The sequence below is a fragment of the Phragmites australis genome, chromosome 1, assembly GCF_958298935.1.
Source record: "Phragmites australis chromosome 1, lpPhrAust1.1, whole genome shotgun sequence".
Taxonomy (NCBI): Eukaryota; Viridiplantae; Streptophyta; class Magnoliopsida; order Poales; family Poaceae; genus Phragmites; species Phragmites australis.
Genome location: NC_084921.1, coordinates 31,560,876 through 31,578,386, shown reverse-complemented (window position 1 = coordinate 31,578,386; position 17,511 = coordinate 31,560,876). Strand labels below are relative to the sequence as shown.

The 17,511-nt window shown below is 42.8% G+C and overlaps 2 protein-coding genes across 5 annotated transcripts; both read right to left on the bottom strand.

The window, feature by feature from the left end:
• Positions 1-3,385: 3,385 nt before the first annotated feature.
• Positions 3,386-7,583, bottom strand: LOC133915273 (uncharacterized). 2 transcript variants are annotated; one of them, XM_062358375.1, is made up of 5 exons: positions 6,701-7,583; positions 6,555-6,607; positions 4,561-4,727; positions 4,342-4,490; positions 3,386-4,243 (listed from the first exon to the last, which is right to left on the bottom strand). In XM_062358375.1, the coding sequence occupies exons 1-5, from the start codon at positions 7,461-7,463 to the stop codon at positions 3,801-3,803; spliced, it is 1,575 nt and encodes a 524-aa protein (XP_062214359.1). In that variant the 5' UTR covers positions 7,464-7,583; the 3' UTR covers positions 3,386-3,800. The 2 variants fall into 2 exon arrangements, with proteins under 2 accessions (XP_062214359.1, XP_062214368.1); XM_062358384.1 differs by having other exon boundaries at positions 4,342-4,487.
• Positions 7,584-8,259: 676 nt separating this feature from the next.
• LOC133915253 (serine/threonine protein phosphatase 2A 55 kDa regulatory subunit B beta isoform-like) lies at positions 8,260-16,934 on the bottom strand. Of its 3 annotated transcripts, none has more exons than XM_062358355.1 (14): positions 16,531-16,934; positions 14,675-14,778; positions 14,482-14,577; positions 14,276-14,395; positions 13,368-13,526; positions 13,046-13,137; positions 12,140-12,258; positions 11,400-11,523; positions 11,130-11,253; positions 10,618-10,686; positions 10,440-10,531; positions 9,153-9,230; positions 8,881-8,948; positions 8,260-8,799 (listed from the first exon to the last, which is right to left on the bottom strand). In XM_062358355.1, exons 1-14 carry the CDS (start codon positions 16,679-16,681, stop codon positions 8,669-8,671), a joined length of 1,527 nt encoding a protein of 508 aa, XP_062214339.1. In that variant the 5' UTR covers positions 16,682-16,934; the 3' UTR covers positions 8,260-8,668. The 3 variants fall into 3 exon arrangements, with proteins under 3 accessions (XP_062214339.1, XP_062214329.1, XP_062214347.1); XM_062358345.1 differs by having other exon boundaries at positions 13,365-13,526; positions 16,531-16,933; XM_062358363.1 differs by lacking the exon at positions 16,531-16,934 and adding an exon at positions 15,768-16,514 and having other exon boundaries at positions 13,365-13,526.
• Between the last annotated feature and the right edge of the window lie 577 nt (positions 16,935-17,511).

Genomic DNA, 17,511 nt, shown 5'->3' with positions numbered 1-17,511 from the left:
CTACTTGTGCGCTGAGAAGTCGATCGGTTCTGAGATCGCTTACTCTCGTGCAGTTTTGATCCGCCTACATGGAGTAGCTGCTCGACTTCCTCCGAGGCGACTGCCGCAAGCAAGCCCGTTACCAGCATTGAGTAACAAGTAACAACATGATCCATGGACTCCATGTGCTGATTTCACATGATTATTAATTTCTTATAAGTGAATCAATTGTTTCCAGATTTGTGGATAGTTGCTTCTAGCTCATATTTTTCAGATGAACGATGTCAACCTTCTGTGCATTGACCAAAAAAAAAATCTTAGGGCTGCTGCTGGAGTTTTTACTTTAAAAAATGTCTGCTTGCACCTACAGATAAATGGTTGGAGAGTTTTTACTTTGACAAACATCTGAACCATACCTCTTCTTAGGCAAGAATCGTCAGCTTTGCATAGGAGGTTAGCATAATGGTTCCCCTTGCTAATTCCATCACCAAAAAAAGTTCTCTTTTACTCCATTTTGCCAAAACAAACTTTTTTCTGCGAGTCTTATCTCGTCACTTGCTACTCTATTTTGCAGGAGAAAACATTGAAGAAATTGTTTAAGATGATCTCTATAAAGTGTTTGAGTAAGCGTTGTTTTTTTATATACTTTAAGTGTTTATCAAAAATAATTTTTTAATGTACTGAATATTATCTTTACAATTTATATATTAATTATTTTTTTATGTTTCAATTCAATGGCCCCATTTGTAGTTTTGTCCCGGACCTCCAAAATCTCAGGACCGGTCCTAGGAAGAATTATTTTTGGGTGGAAACAATATCAATGCGAGTATAACAGAATTTTTCCAACTTTTACCGAGTTGTTCATGGAATAAATTAAAAACTTTGTTTCTACCTAATAGCAATCTGACAAGAAGCCTACCGACCAAGCTACCCTTCAGAAATCTAACAAGGCTATATCTCAGCACAAACAAGCTCACAGGACAAGTGCCATTGTGGATAAGAGAGGTCACAAATTTAACTGAACTGGACCTCAGCTTCAACAACCTAGCCGGTGCCATACATGAATGACATTTATCAGGTCTAGTAAGCTTGGAGAGCTTGTGCCTAACTGATAATTCCATAGCCATCACAGTGAACTGGACTTGGGCTCCTCCCTTCAGTCTAACAGACGTTGAACTTCGGTCAAGCCTTCTGGTGCCTAATTTTCCAATGTGGCTTAGATGGCAAACACATGTACGTAATCTTGATATCTCGAACACAAGCATATCTGACAAGGTGCCAGATTGGTTTTGGACAGTGGCTTCCTCGGTGGTCTATCGAAATATGAGAAATAATCGAATTAGCGGTTTTCTATCATCTGAAGTGGAATTTATGAGAGCAATGGTAATGGATCTCAGTTCTAACCAGTTTAGTGGTCCAATACCAAAGCTTCCTGTTAATCTACCTAATTTGGATCTTAGTAGAAACAATTTATATGGGTCACTACAAATAGACTTTGGAGCGCCCAGGCTACAAACACTTCTTCTATACAAGAACTCGATCTCTGGCACCATTCCATCTTCTTTGTGCAAATTGAGATTGCTAGAATTGTTAGATCTCTCAGATAATGAACTCACAGGGACAATTCCTGATTGCCTAGATAATGAATCCACAACAAACACGACAAGTCTGAGTATCTATAATCTAAGTTTAAGAAACAACAACCTCTCTGGTGAATTTCCTTCATTTGTCCAAAATTGCAGGAACTCATCTTCCTTGATCTATCACATAATAAATTCTTTGGGACTTTGCAATCATGGATTGGGGGAAAGATAGATCTTTAGCAAATGGGCTTGCTCAACTTCTCATGCATCCAAATAGTACTAGACCTGCTCGTTTTCACCCAGACCAAGAGCTCCAAAAAGGATATGACCAATAGCTGCATTGGCGATGAGAGGTCAGCACTTCTCGCCTTCAAAGCAGGTCTATCGGACCCTTCAAACCTCCTTTCTTCATGGAAGCGTGATTATTGCTGCCATTGGAAGGGCGTCCAGTGCAGCAACAGAACCGGACATGTCATTAAGCTCGATCTACAAGGCCCTGACTACAACAAAAGTGATGCAAGTATGCACAAGCTTGGAGGACACATAAGCTCCTCACCGATTTGTTTGCAACACTTGCAGTATCTTGACCTCAGCTGCAACCGGTTCAACATGGTGCAAATACCAGAGTTCTTAGGCTCTTTTCATGAATTATGATATCTCGACTTATCACTGTCGAGCTTCATTGGCAAGATACCATCACAACTGGGTAACCTGTCCAACTTGCGTTACTTCAGTGTTTCTTATTGATTCGACTTCCACGTTCAATCGATCAAAATTCACGAGTCGAGCCATCGAGGAGGCATGGCTGCGTGGGACATGCTCGCTGTCGCCTACGACATGCAGCCGCGGCAGCTGGCGCCCGGCAGGTGGGCCATATGCTGATCGGCGGTGCCCATCTCCAACTTATTGATTCTACTTCCACGTTCCACGATTCCACGTTCCAATCTTCAAGACAACTGAAGTATGAACTCTGAACAAGCGCGGCGCCGCACCGCCCCGGTGCCCAATAGCGCTCCAAGCAGCTTGAGCATAGGTAAATTCTCAGATCAGAAAATAATCGTGCATCATAGCTACGATTTCCTGTAATTATGTTGTTCAGTTGTTGTACATATTCTGGCCGGTTATATCCTGATTAGATTATCATATGCAGTTCTGTACCAACGTGATTATGTGATTTAGTTTTCACTTTGTGGCTTTGTGTATTTGTTTATTCGTAAAATTGTAAGAAATCGGTTGAATTCCTGGGTTCGCCTTATAATTAAGCCCCCCTGATTAAATTCCTGGCAGCCCCGAGCAGAGCAGGCGCGCGTGGAGCTCCTGGCCGCGGGCGGCGCTGGACCATAGCTTCGGCGTGGGCATCAGCACGCATTGGCGAGAGCAGCAGAGAGCGTTGCGAGGCGAATGGGGAGTGAAGAGGACATGACCGGCGATAAGGGAGGCGGGTGGTGGCAGGTGGTGACATGGACAAGAAGCGGGAGGGAGGGAGACATGCATTTGGTGCATCTTTGGTCGTGTCAAGGTGCAACGAATGAAGCACCAGAGTCGGCAAAAATGTGACTCACATGGCAAAGCGTATTTCGAAGGAAACGCCTTTTTGTTAAGGATACATACACTCGAGCCTCCAGGAGGAGACGCATACTAGAAAACCGCATTCATATGGAAGAAGTTTGAACAGTATCAATCAGTTCTCCGATACAGCTACACAACATGTTGCGACAATACTAATATGCTTCACACACATTCACCACAACGCCACAAGAAAAAAGGCTTTCAAATAGGTTCAAGCACATTTCAAAAGAACAAAGCACGCAAATGTCACGATATACAGGAAAGGTTAAGATTTAATTAGTTCCAACTGGTTCCGTGGGATAACAGTATAGTACTCTTCTGTTACAGAAGTCCTTGATGCAAATTTACATCTTGAAGTCTCTATAGCATATAACAAAGAAGACATACAGCATAATAGCTTATCATGCGCAATGTCAAGTTAGCTAACATTTACTACTATATCCGAAAGCCTAGCTGGAGTCCAACCTTCTGTTACAGATTATTATCTTAGAACCCCACTCCCATCCATAATCGCCAAGCAGGAACTGAACAAGGTTCTGCACGACATTGTTAAGAAGTGGCACCTGAAACAAGAAGACTGGTCCAGGCTCCAAAAAAGGCAGTTGTCCAAGAAACTCTCTAATATGACTCTCCCAAGTAAGCATTAGTGGGTGATTTCGTTTCTATGCATCAGTCTGTTTCTTCCATCTCGTCATCGGACTGCGGATTCTCTACCTCACTACCACTGCTCATGCCATTAGTTGCTGACATGAAGAGGTCCTTAGCTGAGGTGTTTTCTACCTTGTACTTCACAAACTTTACCGCTGTTACATCTTCGTTTCCGCAGCCCTTCCTTTTCCGTATGCCATTGGTCCCCACCTTCATTGACTGAGCAGCAGCCATAAAAGCATTATATGTAGTCTCCATCTCCGCAGCATCTTCATCTTCGCCGGCTTTTGTGTCCATAATTACCCCACCACTATGCTTATCAATGAAGAAAAGGTCCACATCTGAATGAATCATCCTGTTCCCATAGCCATTCTTGACATCGTCATAAATAAGCCTCCCCTTAATCCAAGAACTGTTATCTCCAAACACTTTGAGCCCCTTATCTTCAAGGCCCACAAGCCACTCTGTGAAAAGTAAACATGTACAAATTTACTTGAGTAATCACTCCATAAGACATGATAGTTCATCAAAATTAATGAGGTTATTTCATATCTGCACATACGGAGAAGAGCTTGGGGTGTATTCGCAACAGGTTTGCTGAGTTGGTGAAAACCAGCTTGACGAGTGGTCCACTTGATGAGATAACTGGGAACATTTGAAGTTGAGAAGGCATTGATAAACGACATTGCTCTCTCATGATCACCTTTGCTTCTATCATAAGAAATGACATGAGAAGAAAATTCCAACGAGCCAACTTTTTATTACAGTAACTATTTATCACCTGGCTTCATTGATAGCATCATGAGTAACAATCAATCTTGACACAAATGTAGGCAAAAGGGAACTATCAGCTTGATCAACTCCAGCTCCATTATTAATGAAAGAGTAATCCACCAAGATCAGAGCATCGGAAAGGATATCTCTCACCAAGATTTCATCATCAGCACTCTGAGTTATGCACCACAAACCAAAATGCAACACAAATAGGATGAGTAAAGAAATCTGATAATCGCACACACAACTCACATCGCATACATGAAGAATTCTTAGTCCCATTATTCTGAATAATATTACCAGAGTAAGCATTACAAACTGAACAAGTAATCAACTAGCCATAGGGAAACAAGGTATTACCATACATAAAATTCAAGTAATCTGAGGGCCTGTTTGTTCGGGCTTCTACAAACTGTTGTTTCTCCAAAAGCATGTTGCTGGTAGAAGCCAGCAAAAGACTGCTTCTGGCTTCTGTGGCTTCTTTGTAGTAGCAAAGACTGCTTCTGCATCTCAGAAACCACAGCCAGAAACCAACAAAAACGGATTGTTTGTTTGGGCTTCTAGTAAAAGCCCAAACAAACAGGCCCTAAGAACTATAAGAATTGTTCGCGTAGACAATTGTCTAGCGTGTCTAAATGATGACTAGTCGCTAGTTGAAGCCTCGACATCCAGTTTAGGCCATACATGCAAGTCTAGACGGCTAGACGGTCAACTCTAGTCAAAGACGGACTAATCGGTGAATTTAGATGGTGGCTAGATGCGACTAGTCGGCTACACGCGCGACTAGGCGGTTGTCTTGGTGATGCAGAGTTTGGCACTTGGCGAGTTCGCGTGGGAGGATTATTTTGGCCGCGCGCGAGACCAAATTCGGCCCCGAAACTATTCCCCGCACCACATAAAACCTAAACCAATCCATCCAATCCCCATTCGTCTCTCGACTCTCTCCTCTCATATGTGGCGACACCGCCGGTTGCAGCTACCCCAAGCCCACACATGTGTTGTCGCTTGCAGCCTCGTCCGAATCGTCGCACACTCCCGCGCTGTCGCCCACGGCACCTGAGCCATCGTCTGCTGGCACACCCACGCTGTCACCCACGCCCGCACCATCACCCCTTCGCTCTACAAATCCCCTTCCATGGTCAAGTACTAGCTCTAATCCCTAGATCTATGTATGCTCCTCCACCGGATCTATGCTCTAGCTCTACTCCCCTCAGACGGCATGCTCCGGATCTATGTTTGCATTTTTGCTGCTACAGTACAAAATCGCCTAGACCGTAGTCAGCCTAGTCGCTAGTCACGAGGTGACTGACTGTCTACATCTAGCGTCTAGGTGAACATTGACTATAAGAAATGACTCCTGGAGAACTACATTCAAAGTACAAAACTAACATGGCCAGCATCACAACCATTACAGCCAAGGATAAATTGGCCATACAGCGTCTGGTTTCCCATTTCCGAACTAAACAGTGTAATTGTGCCTAGTGATTATGATCTGAAACATAAGGACATAAGAACATGATCCACAGATCAGACTTCAACCTGTTTGCATACCAGAAAGATGAGATACAACTCCATCCCAAGTCACGCTCCTTGCGGATATTGACAGCAAAATGGTATAGTACCAGCAGCTTTGCGAAACACAATAGGCATATACTGTTCTCGTCTTTAGTTTCCACAAGTTAAGAAAGACCCTGAGTCCAGGCACAATTGAAGTACAAAGCAACAAATTGCACAGTTCTTATCTGACAAAGGTAATCCATGCTAATTAACTAGTTTACACAAAGGTAATGACAAAGCATGATCCTGACGCATGTTTCTTATTCAAGACATAAGCTTATTAAGTCAATTGCTAGGTTTCTTACCATATACATTTTGAATGCTAATTTACTTCCGGGAAGCGAGTTTGTTAATAAGTAACTAATTCATAATAATCCTAGCTTGTGAATACATAAGCTACAAATATGATATCCTACAATTGCTCATGAGTCAAGAAACACGTACCAATAGTGAGTAAACAGGCAGCGGAGTGTTCAAGAGCATGTTCAGCAGGACCCCTGTTAAATCCATAGGCAAAGATGCCGTCATAATCTTGAGTCACAACAGCAGATGCTAAAAGGAACAATAAGAACTGACCATCATCCACTTACCGAAGAATTGCTGGCTCCGGAAGGCCGTGATGGAGCTGACCGCCCAGATCCTGAGCTCCTTCTGCAGCTCGGTGCGCGGTACCCCTGTAGCACCCTGCACCTTGAGGCAGAGCCTGAGCAGGAACGCCTCAGCCACCACCACCCCGGCAAGGTACTCGATGCTGCAGCCTTCCTTCATGAGCTCCCGCCTCGCCTCCTCCCCGGCGAGCGGGAAAAGCACCTGGAACGGGCACCTGCCCCTCGAGTGCCGCACGCTCCACACCTTGACCAGCTCCCCGAACGCTGGCAGCAACCTCCCGGTATCAGCGCTCGACCCGTCAGTGGAAGCTGCGGGACGGCTGCTGCAGATGCTGATGTAGCTGAGCAAGGCCTCGACGAGGGCCTCAGTCTCCCTGCGCGGCTTGTCGGAGTGGAAGAGCTCCGAGACTACGGGCGCGAGGAGCGCGAGCGGATTGGCGGCGGCTGGGGAGGATGCGGCGAAGGCGGAGAGGAGCTGGAGCAGGGAGCGGATGTCGTCGGGGCGGTCGTGGAAGGAGAGCGCGGAGAAGAACCAGACAACCTCGAGCGGGGGGTCCGGGTAGGCGCTGAGCACGCGGGAGAAGACGCGGTGGAAGTTGGTAAGGTCAGCGGCACCGGGGGCTGGGGCGGCGGAGACAGCGGCGAGGAAGCCGGAGGCGGAGTCGCGGAGGAGGGACTCGAGGCTGGAGAAGCATAAGGCGGCGCCCATGGAGGGGAAGTCGACTACGATAGAGCCGGCCGCCATGGCGCGCGGGGGCGGATTCGTTCGAATCGGGGGCGGGAGGGGCCGAAACCCTAACCCTAGGTTCGGAGCGGAGTGGGAGTTTCGGGGAAGTCGGGGTTTGGTTGGGGACGGGAGGGGAGTGGGGGGGCACGGGGAGTTCGAAATGGTCGGGGGAGGGGGGCAGGGGGAGTTCGAAGAAGGGAGGGGCGGGCGGGGTGACACTGACCACGGGAGCCCGGTGCTCAGTGAGTGAAGGGGAGCTGTGGGGGATGGCTGGTTGGGTTGAATTGGGCCTGAGTTGGGTAGCGGCCCAGTTCGGAGTTGGGCTAAAACCACCACTCTAAATTGGGCGATCGTTGGTTGGGTTGGATTCAAAGGACAAAAATGAACCTAAAGGAAAATACATAGGCCACGTGTTTATTCTGTTTACGAAAAACCTATAGCATAAGACTGCACCATCTATTCCGACTGGTGTCGAAGCAATAGCTGCATCAGGCAGGAATTGGTTGTCCTACGCAGATAACAGCTGCCAGTAACCAACAGGATACAGACAGGTCAACTAGGAGGCATTGTTAAAAAGAAAATGTACCCCCACCAACTGCGCTAGGCTCGATTCCTAGAAGAACCTGTCGTGAAATGATTTGAGAAAAGCGACAAGACTGGAAACATGTTGCGTTTGCTCAAATCATAACTAAACAACAGGTGAGGCATTCCACCGATCTTAAGACAAAGGAGATAGTGAAGGATCTATTCTATGGTTTTGCGTTAAGTACGACTGCCATGGCACTCGAGCAAAAGAAGCTTCCCCACGAGAAAGTAATAGAAATGTCACTTTGTAAGATAAAATTATCGAAAGCCTCAACCCCCGCCCTTAAGTTACACGCCCATGATCCCAACATGAATACAACGGAAGATATCCCCTTAACATCTTCTACAGTTGCCGAAATGTCGTTGAACTAGAATCTTATCTTTAAATCTAAATGAACCTATGGGGGAAAGACAAGCCTTCCCCTCAAAAAATTAATCAGAATTAAGCTGCTTCCCGGGAATGATCGAGTCACTTCCTCTTGGACTCTGGACAGCTCTATGGCACCCAAAGAACTTGGATCTAACTGCCACAAAATACACCATCTCCAGCAACTCCCGGCTTTTCAATGCACCAGGGGCAAAACGCTTCTTCACACCGGGAGCAACCACCAAAAAAAAACTCTGTTCATTTTGCTTGTTTATGCATAGTACATGTACAAGCTGTTGGCTGCAGCACAGGCGATTAAATTTTCAGTTGGGTGCCAAGCCAAATGGAGCAATTTTGTGCTCAGATCATGGGAATTTCCATTGGCATCTATTCCAGTGCTTTCTGCACATGCATAAGGTTTAGAGTATTAGTAGTTGCAATGAAAAGCTTCTACAACCTAACATGCTAAAGCATGAAACTAACCTCGTCTAACAGCCCTTGTCAGAGTACTTAAAGATCTGGCAGCCCTTGTGGGATTCTGGAGCTGCCTCCTGTTCACAAGATAAAAAATAGCAGAACCCAGAGATGATTAGCTCCACACTACTGCGTTAGAGCGACAAATGCTTATGTATATTATTCAAACAATTTAAGAGTATGGAAAATCAATTTACATGCAGGAAAAATATGCTTATGCAGTTTTTGCTACAGTATAAAGTAGTTTGGCTTCCACCATTTTCCTTTCAAAAAAGCATTACCTTGTAGGGTTTCGAGTTGCTTCGAGTGTTGTTGCCTCATTGCTACCAGTACCACAACCAAACACACGGAAAATGTTGCTGGCAGATCAGAAATTAGCAGACAGTCAGTTCTGTTAATGACGCCAAGCTGTATTACAACCAGGGTTAACCTTACCGAGCTCCGGCGGTAACCGAAAATTCACGGTTACTGCGGTAACTGGTCAAAAATTCAAAAAAAATCGGACAAAATTCATTTGGCAAATTTGAAATTTGGAAAAAAAAAATCGTGATTTTAGCCGTTCGGTAACCGGTCGGTTTGGACCGGTTACCGAGCGGTTTTTGCGATTATCGAGCGGTTTTCTCGAATTTTCCGCATTGTCGGTAACCGCTCGGTTTTCTCGATTTTCAGTGAAGTTCAACAAAAAACCCAAAAATTATCTCAATCTTGTAAAATCAATAACTAATTCATCTGAGCTTCAAATCAAGTGAAACAAATTTTGTTGGTTTCCTTGTAACATGATCTACATGATAAAAGTATTTATACTCATACATAAGTTCAAAATTTTCTGTGAGAAATTGTATATGTTAAACCAAGTTAAATGCATAGTTTACTCTTTGCTAATCCAAAAATCATGAAACTAATTTTGTTAATCTTCTTACATGATCCTATGTCTTTTAAAAATACATGAACTCATGAATTAGTTATTGTAACATGCATGATTGTGTAAATGTGTTGCGACTAGATTAATTTATAACTGACCCATCACACCTCAAAAATTAGTGAAACCACTTTCATTAGCTTATTTATACTATGATTTACGTAGGAAAAATAATAGTAGACATGAAAAAGTTAATTACAGTGCTGTTTCTTAACATATTCACTTTATGCTTGTGAACTTTGTAAAAATCATAGAGAAATTAATAAAACTCTAAATAAAGTGAAATCAATTTTAAAGATTCTCTTAAAATATGTTTACACAAGAAAAATATGTGTTTACATGTTACACTTTTCCTTAACATGAGTTAATAACTGAGCCGCACGCTTCAATTTTTTTTATTTTTTTTCAAACTTCCTCCCTATAGAATATGATGCAAACGACATTATTTTTGAAAAAAAAATTCCCAGAAGGTCTTAGAATTGTGTCTAGTTTTTTTAAAGATTTTTTTTGAATTTTTTGAATTCAAATTCGGTTACCGTTCGGTTTCTGAAACCTGACCGGACCGAGAAGGTCGGTTATTGCGGTTTTTGAGCGGTTACCGTCGGTTTTTTGAACCGTGATTACAACTGATACGAGCACATGAAACTACCTGTAAGAACCAGTTGCTACTCGTAATCCATCTCCACCTTGACAGCACTCAAATTTGTCAAAAATTGAGTCATTTTCATATAAATCACATAACTGCAGTTTCAGAAGGCAACGCATGAATCAGGGTTACTCCAGAGAAATTTTCAATTGATCATTTATCTTAACATGGAAGAAATTACCTTAGGCCTTAGATACTCATGAACCTGGAATGTCGCAACTGGACCAGAATTCATCTTAACATCCCAAAGCTGTAACAATAGACAATATAATATTGGAAAAGCACACAAAACAGATTTTTGCAGTGATAATTTTCTTATGTTTTTGGAGAAAGATAACAGTAGTATCAAGCGCCCGATGAAAACTATTATCAAGTACAAGAACTTAAGCAGCAGTAGTGATGTGCTGGTTGTAGAACTACTATTCTGAGGTACGCATTACACGGGAGGCAGCCCATGTAATGCAAATATGTACAAATGTCATCTCATACAGAGCCAGAAGCTAAGATCTTTGCATGAAATCAATGCACAAGTGAAAAGATCTCCACAGTAGCCATGTTAGTTTGGTTATGTTGTCTACTGTCCATACATAATCGAACAAAAGAGACTATGGAAAAAACAAAAGGGGGGTCGACAAGTCAACTGCAAATTATGAAGTTTAAAGCAATCAAATATCAGAAGTAACAGGTACAGACCTTCAGAGTCATGTAGTCGCGACTGAGAATATGTCGCCCATCCTTGGAAAACTTTATGTCTGAAATTGAGGCTATAATCTCAGTGAAAAATGATCTTGAACCTGGGGCCTCATGCTGCTCAAAGCTACAAGAAGAAGACAGGAATAGCTATAAAAACAGTACATAGAGACTTTTAAGATAATAAACTCAATAGAGGTCAGTATCCACCTGATGGTCTCTAAGTACAGTATATTGAATATAGGAAATAGGAAGTGTCAAATGGAAGCTCACATTTGGGAATGAGTATCGCAAAGGGCAGATTGTCGCAGATCAACAAGTCGAATGGAGCCCTTTGAGCTACTATAAGCCAATGTATTGCAATGAGTAGGGTGGAATTCAGCAGATGTTATCACCTCTGCATATCATGGAATAAAAGCATAACTTTTAGCAACTAAGCACAAAGATGCCACAACTAGAAACTCAAAGATGTGGTAAAATAACGAAGATAAGTTACAATAGACCTGCAACCCCATGTTTGAACTAATAACTTCATTCATAACACAGAACCACTTCAACAAACAAAGAACTAATTTAGTTCAACATTATGTTATTTGCAATTGCATGCAAGAAAATGGGGAGTCCCCTGGGGTTTACTGGCTAGGGCACATAGGTTGCACCTAGCCAGCCTAGGTTCATTTCTTGGGCTTCTTTAGGATGAAGCCAGGTGGACATCTCTTGCTCTGAGACTAGTCTTTTTTTATTTGCACGCAAAAAAAAAAATACTGTTATCATTATATGAAAGGATTGTCAATACAAATGTACATGCAAATGTGGAGTAGGCTATTGGTGAAGCGTAAGTCAGATTGCTCATAAGATCAAAAAAAAGAAAGCAACTTCTTCCCTTGATGGTCAAGAGGGTATCATTTTCCTGCCATATGAGTGGAAGTTATATACGTCCTTATTCTCACACCTACACAGCTTACTATATAATCAGCATGACTAAGAAGAGCTTGTAGGTTAAGAAGTTATACCAGTGAGATCCTCCATGTTCGTAGGCTTAACATCAATAATATTGAAACTTTGATTGCTAATTTCCAAATTCCAAAGATTTATCCGCAGATCATCTGCTGATATAAACGTCTCACCGTCACTGTCGAAAAAAGAATAGGAAGCAATATATGTCACTACCCAATACATAAAAATGGACATAGTACAGTTAAGCTACATGCATAGAACTATAGAAGGTGCAAATCAGCAAATAAAAAATTACATAAGGTGGGAGATTATGAGTTCAATTATCTAAAGTATAATTGAGATAGCCGCTTACATGCAGCTCGACCAGAAAAAAAATCTCTATATAAAACTTTCAGAACACGCAAAAACACAGTACCACTTATTAAAATATCATTCGAGAATGACTTGGCTTTACTTGGCCTAAACTGAATTATGATCTGATGATTTTTGTAGACTATCAGGTCATGATTTGTAAGGTTTGCAAGTGAATTCCACAAAATTATACAGTATGTTACCATATTAAGCAGTAATACGGGTTTTCACAACCCAATGTTCACTAAATGAGTAGTAGTTGTGGGATCCCAGCTGAGGGACATCAAGGCATATGCCACTTTGCTGAAATTATCAACCAAAGAACCCCTAAAGGATACTCAGAATTTCATTTTGGTACTTGGAGGGCAAACAATGTACACATATTGTGGGGTGGAGATTTAGCATTATATGCGTTGACTAAGTTAAGTGGCTTGGTTTACAAAGCTACTAAATGCGTCATTGTCATGTGTAAAGAGAGAGCAAATGGGCTTCGTCTTCATGAGCAATGACTTCGGAACTATAATGTCCATGCTGAAATTGAATAGCTGAAAAGTTCAAACAATAGCTATGATGCATTCAACTGCCAAAAAAAGGTGATTGATGTGCAGGACCTGTTATTTGAGATGGAGTTAATATGGTAGTCATGTGCATGAGCATATACTCTTCGGCAACTCGCGACAAGACTTGTTTCTTGGCTTGTAACCTGTTGTACAGTACTAAATGGGTAAATGTAAAAAAATGTGAAAAGAAAAGGTAGAGACACATAAGACAGAAAAGACAGTAGGATCAACTAAAAATACATTTTCAGCTCCACCGCAATTTACAGGAATTAGCATAATAATTCTGAAAAAACTAGAATGTTTTTTCCCCGCAAAAAAAAAAGAATACTTCTTTTGTAAGGTGCATAAATGAAATTGAGTTAGGTACAACTACCACAGGCAGGCGAAGCAAAGTAAGTCCACCAGATTTTGAAACATTGCCATTTGAGAGAGATGCACTCGGACAGCCCACACCACAAGGATTACCATTTGCAGGAGCAGTTGAACGGTCCAAATTCATCTCAGATACTTTTTTTACTTTCTTTTCTTGCACCTACATATCACAGAATAATCTTCAAACTAACAAAAGATCGATTAAGTAGAACAATAATTCATTGTCAGTTGCATCTTACTTATGTGCACATACGAGGAACTAAAACTGACAGGGTAGACAAAGCAGTAATTCAATATTCCTTAGGAAGAAATGTGAAAAACTTCAGCGATAATGTTATGGGTGCAACAGCAGCCCAGCCACAGCACTCCCGGTGGCGTTGGCTTAGAGATAAGCCTCCATCTTAAAGATTTGAATAGTTTCTTCCCATCCAAGTTAGTTTGCTACCAGGTTTGTTAGCTAAGAGATTAGGAAAGGATGGATTAGATCAGATTGTTAGGGGCAGCTATTTGTAGGCCTGCCAATCACCTCTTGAGGAAAGCAATGAGTAAAGAATAAACTAGTATCCCATATCCCATCTATCTCACGTCCTCTCCCTCACAGCGTGCTCTTTCATTAGCACCTTTCTTCCTAAAGCCATCGCCGTTCTGACCTCTCTCTCCAACAGATGTTTACCCCTCTCATCAACTAACTACCATAACAATCAGATACTTCAAGACACATCAATTAGTTCCACATGCATATGTACTGCAGTCAACAATATACACCACGCAGACCAACCAAAAAGTTCAAAGATGATCACATTGGTTTCTTAAGTTTAGCACATTGAATACAATTCAAGAAAGTTAAGGCATGATTGAGCAATATAAGGTCATAGGAAATTTCCATAATTGTTTAGTGATGATGCATACCTTCCAAAACTTTATTGTTTTGTCATTTGTGGACAGAAGAAACAATGCGCCATTTGCTGCTTGGCACCACTTTATTTTGTTAATCTTCTCTTCAATTTCCAAGCTCTTAAGGTAATCAAACTAATTCCATAACAACATCACTTGTACAAATTACTAGTAATTCAGAAGACAAATAATGACGCTTAGCAATTCTTGCAAGAATATACCTCTGGTTCATGGCTTTGAAACTCAGTTTTGTAGCGAAATTCAGGATGCCTGCTGATAGAATAATCAGATATCTCAGCCTCTTTTCTACAGGTGTGCTAAAGAAAAAACAAAACAAAATATGTTTAGCCATTAGAGTACAAATAAGAAGCCCCATAAGTTTGCATCCTTTGATATACAGTTCAATATGCGTACATCTTTGACATCTGTCCTTTCAAACAAAACAACTCGTCCACCTCTGTCCCCGGTGGCAAGATGGTGTCCTGATTTATTGAACTCTATTGCTGAGATGATGTCAACTGCAAAGAACAAGAGAGAGAGAGAGAGAGAGATAAGGTCAAGTTAGTATGCAGCCATAATACATGACAACAGTCTTGTGATTGAACATACAATGATACAAGAAGCGGTGTGGAAAACATGTACAGCAGCAGTCGATCATATATAAATAATGCTTACTGATATGCACATAAGCAAACCAGCGCTAAAAGCCCAGAACATAAATGGAGAAAATGGCACCACGACTAGCACTGTTTTCATCAGATAGTTCATACTTGCAAGCATTGAGTAATTTAGCAGTAGATTGATTGATGACCATTTTAACTGGAAGAAGCAAAAAAAATAACAAAATAAGTTTTAACATAACTGAGATTAAGTGATAGTGTTAAACTGAGTGCTTTGGTTCTGTCTATGATAACCACCATATCCGAAAACTTAAACAGCTTGAAAACTATGCTGCACAAGCATTAGAATATTCACATGGTTCACAAATATCACTAACAAATGCAGGTAATGGAGAACAAAGCACCAAATATAAGGATTGGATCAACATAGAATTGAAGGGGGCTTCTCTTAAGGTTCTATCAAAAGGAGATTTTAGAACAGAACTTTCAGTAGGCTTGCCACCCATCATGTTATTAGATAATATTTGACACCATTAATGGCAATGGCTAAAGGTGAATGACTATGCAGGTGATCATGCACAGGATGCACTAATGGCTGGTACAGCTAGGGACCAAGTCAAGCAAATTGACACGTGCAAGAATATGGAGTATCCAATAGACATGTGACTCATAGCCAACAAACGTAACAATAACATGGTACCGAGCACAGGAATCAATCAAATAAATCGGACCCTTGTAGAGTTATTGGCAGTTTGGCTCCTTTGGTGCACAGCTTATGATTCAAGTGCAACCAGCCCATTTAAATAGGGTAGCAGAAGTGCAGAACAATAATCAACTAGTAAAATATATGAAAAGAACCTTTCTTTCAAATGCATGCCAATTGTTACCTGAATATTCCATAAGTTAAGACAAATGCACGCCTCAACACATCATTAGCGAAGCAGCAACATGCATCCCAAAATGGTATTGTTGGCTGACGTGTACAAAGCGTGTGCATCACGTAATTCCCGCTTTCAGCATAATTCAATAGTCACTTCATATTGTCAAAAGTTTGTCGGCTAGTGACCACATCCCATGCAGCAATCAACAACCCTACTTCGCGAGGAAGCGCTAGCATGTACCTTTACTCCGTATCACCAAGTCAGAAATAGAAGAACATAGATCCAACTTGTTCCACGCTTACTTAATGACAGCATGTGCTGTCTGGCTGTCCAGACTACTATGTAATCGCGCTAGCATAGCAAAAAATTCCATCTCCAGCATTAAGCTAGACTCCTACTGGGAGGCATTCTACCCTTCTGCCACCTGTGGAAGATCTCAACTGCACCAGAAAATGGCACAGTGCTGTGCATCTACCAGTCAAGATTAATAGACTATCTACGTATTATCAAGAGCAGCACAGAAGATACATCACTGAACTGGAAGAGATGAAGCAGTAAAGTCAGCATCCCCAATACCAAAGCATCAAGCTTTGGCTCATCGCATCCGAAGCCACCCCTACGGCCGCAAATTCCCGGGTCGATCTAAGCAGGCACGGGCACTGGCCTCCTACCCAGCTCCGGAACACAGAACCACTAAGATCCAGCAGCTAGCAGCAACGAGCGACCCAAAGTGCACGACATGAGAGGAGGCAAAGGGATCGATCGGTACCATCCTGGACCTCCTCGCCGGCGCTACGCTCACCGAACACCTGGGAGAACCTCCACTCGAGCGGCTGCGTCGGGGGAGGCGGCGAGAACGACGGCGCCTGGGTCGGGGGCGAGGCTGAGGGCGAGCGCTCGGGTGCCGTGGCGCCGTTCATCGTCTTCCGCGGGGCGGTGCGAGCTCCCGGCGGGATCGGGGCGCGTCGGCGGGGCTGGGCGCGGGCGGCAGCGGCAGGATCGGGGGGGGGGGGGGGGCTGGGGTCTCCGGCGAGGGCGAGGGCGTCGTCGCGAGCGGGCGGGCTACGCAGCTGCTGCGGCGACGGCGATGCCGGCGAGGGTTTGGGGGTTCATGGGGCGAAATGGCCAATGAGAAATGGAGAGGAGCGAAACGGGGGGAGGGGTGCGTGCGCAGGCAGGCGCCCTGATACGACAAAAGGATTTGTTTCCTCTTTTTCTTTTTCCCCCTTTATGATTTTCTAATCGTGTTCAGGTGTCATTTCCGAGGAGAGTTGTTGCGGCTTCCTCTGCAGCAGGAAAGAAAATTAATTCAGAACACATAAAATTTGCAAGAATTTTATAGTGATCGGCGAAAGTTCTTCTATTCCAAACGAAAGCTACTCAAGCCATCGCCATACTGTTTTGCCACAGAGTTGTAGGACCGTGTTAGCAAGCATCGCATTAGTATATATAGGTTTGCAGCAACGTAATATGTGATCGTGTGACTAGGATATTTTTGATATATTGTGTATATATATATAGGTTTGTACTTTGTCGCAATTTTACAGTGATCGGCGAAAGTTCTTCTATTCCAAACGAAAGCTACTCAAGCCATCGCCATACTGTTTTGCCACAGAGTTGTAGGACCGTGTTAGCAAGCATCGCATTAGTATATATAGGTTTGCAGCAACGTAATATGTGATCGTGTGACTAGGATATTTTTGATATATTGTGTATATATATATAGGTTTGTACTTTGTCGCAATATATG

Coding starts and splice junctions, on each gene's coding strand:
- LOC133915273 (XM_062358375.1), bottom strand. CDS start 7,463: ATGGCGGCCGGCTCTATCGTAGTCGACTTCCCCTCCATGGGCGCCGCC. Junction 4,728..6,554: donor TGCCTGTTTACTCACTATTG/GTACGTGTTTCT, acceptor TGCATAACTCAG/AGTGCTGATGATGAAATCTT. Junction 4,244..4,341: donor TACACCCCAAGCTCTTCTCC/GTATGTGCAGAT, acceptor TACTTTTCACAG/AGTGGCTTGTGGGCCTTGAA.
- LOC133915253 (XM_062358345.1), bottom strand. CDS start 16,681: ATGAACGGCGCCACGGCACCCGAGCGCTCGCCCTCAGCCTCGCCCCCG. Junction 14,779..16,530: donor CGGCGAGGAGGTCCAGGATG/GTACCGATCGAT, acceptor TGTTCTTTGCAG/TTGACATCATCTCAGCAATA. Junction 13,138..13,364: donor TGCTTCGCCTGCCTGTGGTA/GTTGTACCTAAC, acceptor ACTGTACAACAG/GTTACAAGCCAAGAAACAAG.